General features: G+C 16.9%; 1 protein-coding gene across 1 annotated transcript, besides 5 other annotated features; it reads right to left on the minus strand. All coding sequences in view use genetic code 6, as the record gives it.

The window, feature by feature from the left end:
- Nucleotides 1–664: 664 nt before the first annotated feature.
- On the minus strand, nucleotides 665–2,714 carry IMG5_159480 (zinc carboxypeptidase family protein, putative; the record flags this gene model as incomplete). Its single annotated transcript, XM_004030467.1, has 5 exons — nucleotides 665–800; nucleotides 1,163–1,272; nucleotides 1,321–1,537; nucleotides 1,588–1,822; nucleotides 2,691–2,714. Coding segments are annotated over 5 exons (722 nt in total), but the record flags the coding sequence as incomplete, so codon positions are not given.
- Nucleotides 2,478–2,521: a microsatellite.
- Nucleotides 2,527–2,573: a microsatellite.
- Nucleotides 2,552–2,665: a microsatellite.
- Nucleotides 2,558–2,678: a microsatellite.
- Nucleotides 2,587–2,657: a microsatellite.
- Nucleotides 2,715–3,004: the final 290 nt, after the last annotated feature.

The following is a 3,004-nucleotide window of genomic DNA, read 5'->3' on the forward strand; positions in this document are numbered from 1 at the left end:
ATATATTTATCTAGAATATTAAAATTGCTGTTAAGACCATCAGTTTCATACTTAAGAGTTATCCATTATCGGCATAATAAATGTCAATAGTATTTTAATCTAATGTTAACTGTTGATCATCCAATTATTTATTATTTATAATTAATTAAGCCTTTAATTACGTATTAAGAGGATAATTATGCTTAATTAATATAAAAAAATAAAAGACTGATCTTCCATTTATTTATTTGATTTAAATTTGATAATTATTTGATTCTTTTTTTGTTAGACTATTAGAAATCATTTTATTTTCTTCAATTAATTAAGATTAAAATTATAAATATTCCATATTACTTAATTTTTATATCTTATAAATATCTTCAGATGTAATACTGTAAACTTAACATATATCTAAATAATATTAGTCTGAACTTTAATTTTAATTTTAAGATTGTAATTTTAAATTTAAATGGATATCATTTTTTATGATATCTGCAATTCCTTAATTATATATTTCAATATATAAAATATTCAATACTTAATTATATGGTATATCTTCTTAATTCTTTATTTAGAAATCGTTTCTTTAAAAAATTCTATTTGCTAATAAGTTATCTAATAATTCTAATTTTTATATACTTTTATTTATAAATAATATAGTTTGTTATTTATTTTTAATAAAAACATTGGATCATGGTTCATTTTATATATCATATACATTATAGGAGGTAAATTAATTTCTAGGCTTTTAATAATTTTATTTTGAGAAGGATAAAAACCATTTTACATATATCCAATTTCAGGAGTAAAAGCTATAATATCTTTATATTTTATTAAAACATTTAATTTTTTTTTTTTTTTAATAAAAAACTTTTTTCTTTTAGCATCCAATCATTAATTTCACCATTAGCAAGGTAAAAATCCATTTATATAGCATTTCCTTTTAATGCATCTTATGAAAAATTAGCTTAAGCAAAAAATTCTTAATAAATTATGTAATATTTTTGCATTTATTTCAATAAATTATTTTCTTTATCACTTATATAATTAAAGGGAACTAACCATAAATTTCCATATGAATGCAAATTAAATGCAACTTTAATATTTTTTCTTAAATCAAGAAATTTTTATATATTTTGTGTTTCTTTAGCTGAAAAAGCTTATTATCCTCTATAAGTTATACTGCAAGGATCCGGAGAGCTTCCTATATCATCAATTCCAAATGCTGTCCCGTAGTTTCTATTTAGATCTACTCCTTACAATACATTATGTTCACACTATTTTTCGATTTTTCTATTTTTTCTGATATTTTTTTTTATATCATTATCATTAAAATTCTACATTAACATTTCATATCCGTCAACATTAACAACTGGAATAAACCAAATAACATTATTTTTTAAAAAATCAATTGTTTGTTAATCCCCCTAAAAATATTAATAAATTAAATATGCATATGTATAAAGTTGCATTGTAAGTGACATAACTTCTCTAGCGTGATGTAAACTATTTATAAAAACTCCTTATTAGTTATTTAAGTCGTTATTTTTATCTAATACTTATATTATATAATTTTATTTAAACATTTTTATTATTTTTATTTTTTACAAGTTAAACATGTTAAATAAATATCACGATTTTCCTCTGTATTTCCTACACTTTCTAAAGGACATGCTAACTATTGAAATTATCTTTAGACACTTCTATATAAATCAAGTGTCGTAGATTAATCAAAAAATCCATCCTTTTTATATTTAAAATAAGTTAAAAACATTTTTTTTTTTTTTTTGGCAACGATAGGACCAGTAGAAAACATATTCTAAATTGTACTCCATTAAGTATTCTTATTTTATACAAGTTATATAAAATTTTAAATATTAAATGCTCTTATAAATTAGAAAAAAATTAATAAATTAAGAATGACAATTAATTTCATAAATTTTTATTATATTTATTTTAATTTTTTTAAAATTACAATAATAAAATTTAATTTTTTTTTATTATAATATAAAAAATATCAATTTAATAATGATTTTTCTATAATATCTGAAATTTATGTTATATAATAAATCTTATTTAATTTACTAGTTTAGTTCGCTATATATACATATATATTTAGCATATTCTTATTATATTTCTTTATGCATAATTTTTTTTAATGTTTTGTTTAGCAATACTAATTACTATTTTCTTCCTTTATCGTATTTTTAAAAATAGCTACATAAATTGAGTATTAATTTGTAAATAAATAAAGCATATACCACATTTTAATTTAAATAAATATTTGTGGCATATATTTAATTAATAAATAAAATTAATAATTTATATATTACTTATTAATATTTTTTTTAACGCTATCCAAATCTTAACCAGTTATTTTGTTTTAATTATATTTACTAATAAGAATTTTTTAAATTTGGTAAATGTAAAAAAAAAATTAAAATTTTTAATTTATAAATAATAAATTGATTTCATAATAAATAGTTAATCTTATTTAATTTTTATTTTCCATTTTAATTTTTTTATTTTCCATTTTAATTTTAACTAAATAAAATAAAAATTTATAAAAATTAATAACATTAAAATCATAAAAAAATATATAACATTAAAATCACAAAAAAAAACTAAATCAAAATCACAAAAAAAACTAAAATTAAAATGATAAAAAAAAAACTAAAATTAAAATAAAATAAATATATTAATCTAAATACGTAATATTATATTTAAGTACCCATTTAATTTTATAATATCATATACATATGATTAAAAATATATTTATAATGTCTCATATTTATATTTCAAGCAATAAAATAAAGATTCCACATTAAAAAATATTTAAAAATTATTAAGTAATTTTATGATATTACTGATAAATAAATACTAAGGTACGAAATTAATAATTTTCTGAAGCTAAATTGAATAAGGCTTCTTAAGAACTTAAAATTTTTAAAAATTAAAATAATTTAATTTAAATTAAAAATATCAACTAAGATTCAAAAGAATTTTGACATTTTAAGTGAAAAAC

This window comes from Ichthyophthirius multifiliis (assembly GCF_000220395.1).
Source record: "Ichthyophthirius multifiliis unplaced genomic scaffold scaff_1120509251206, whole genome shotgun sequence".
In the NCBI taxonomy this organism is placed as follows: domain Eukaryota; phylum Ciliophora; class Oligohymenophorea; order Hymenostomatida; genus Ichthyophthirius; species Ichthyophthirius multifiliis.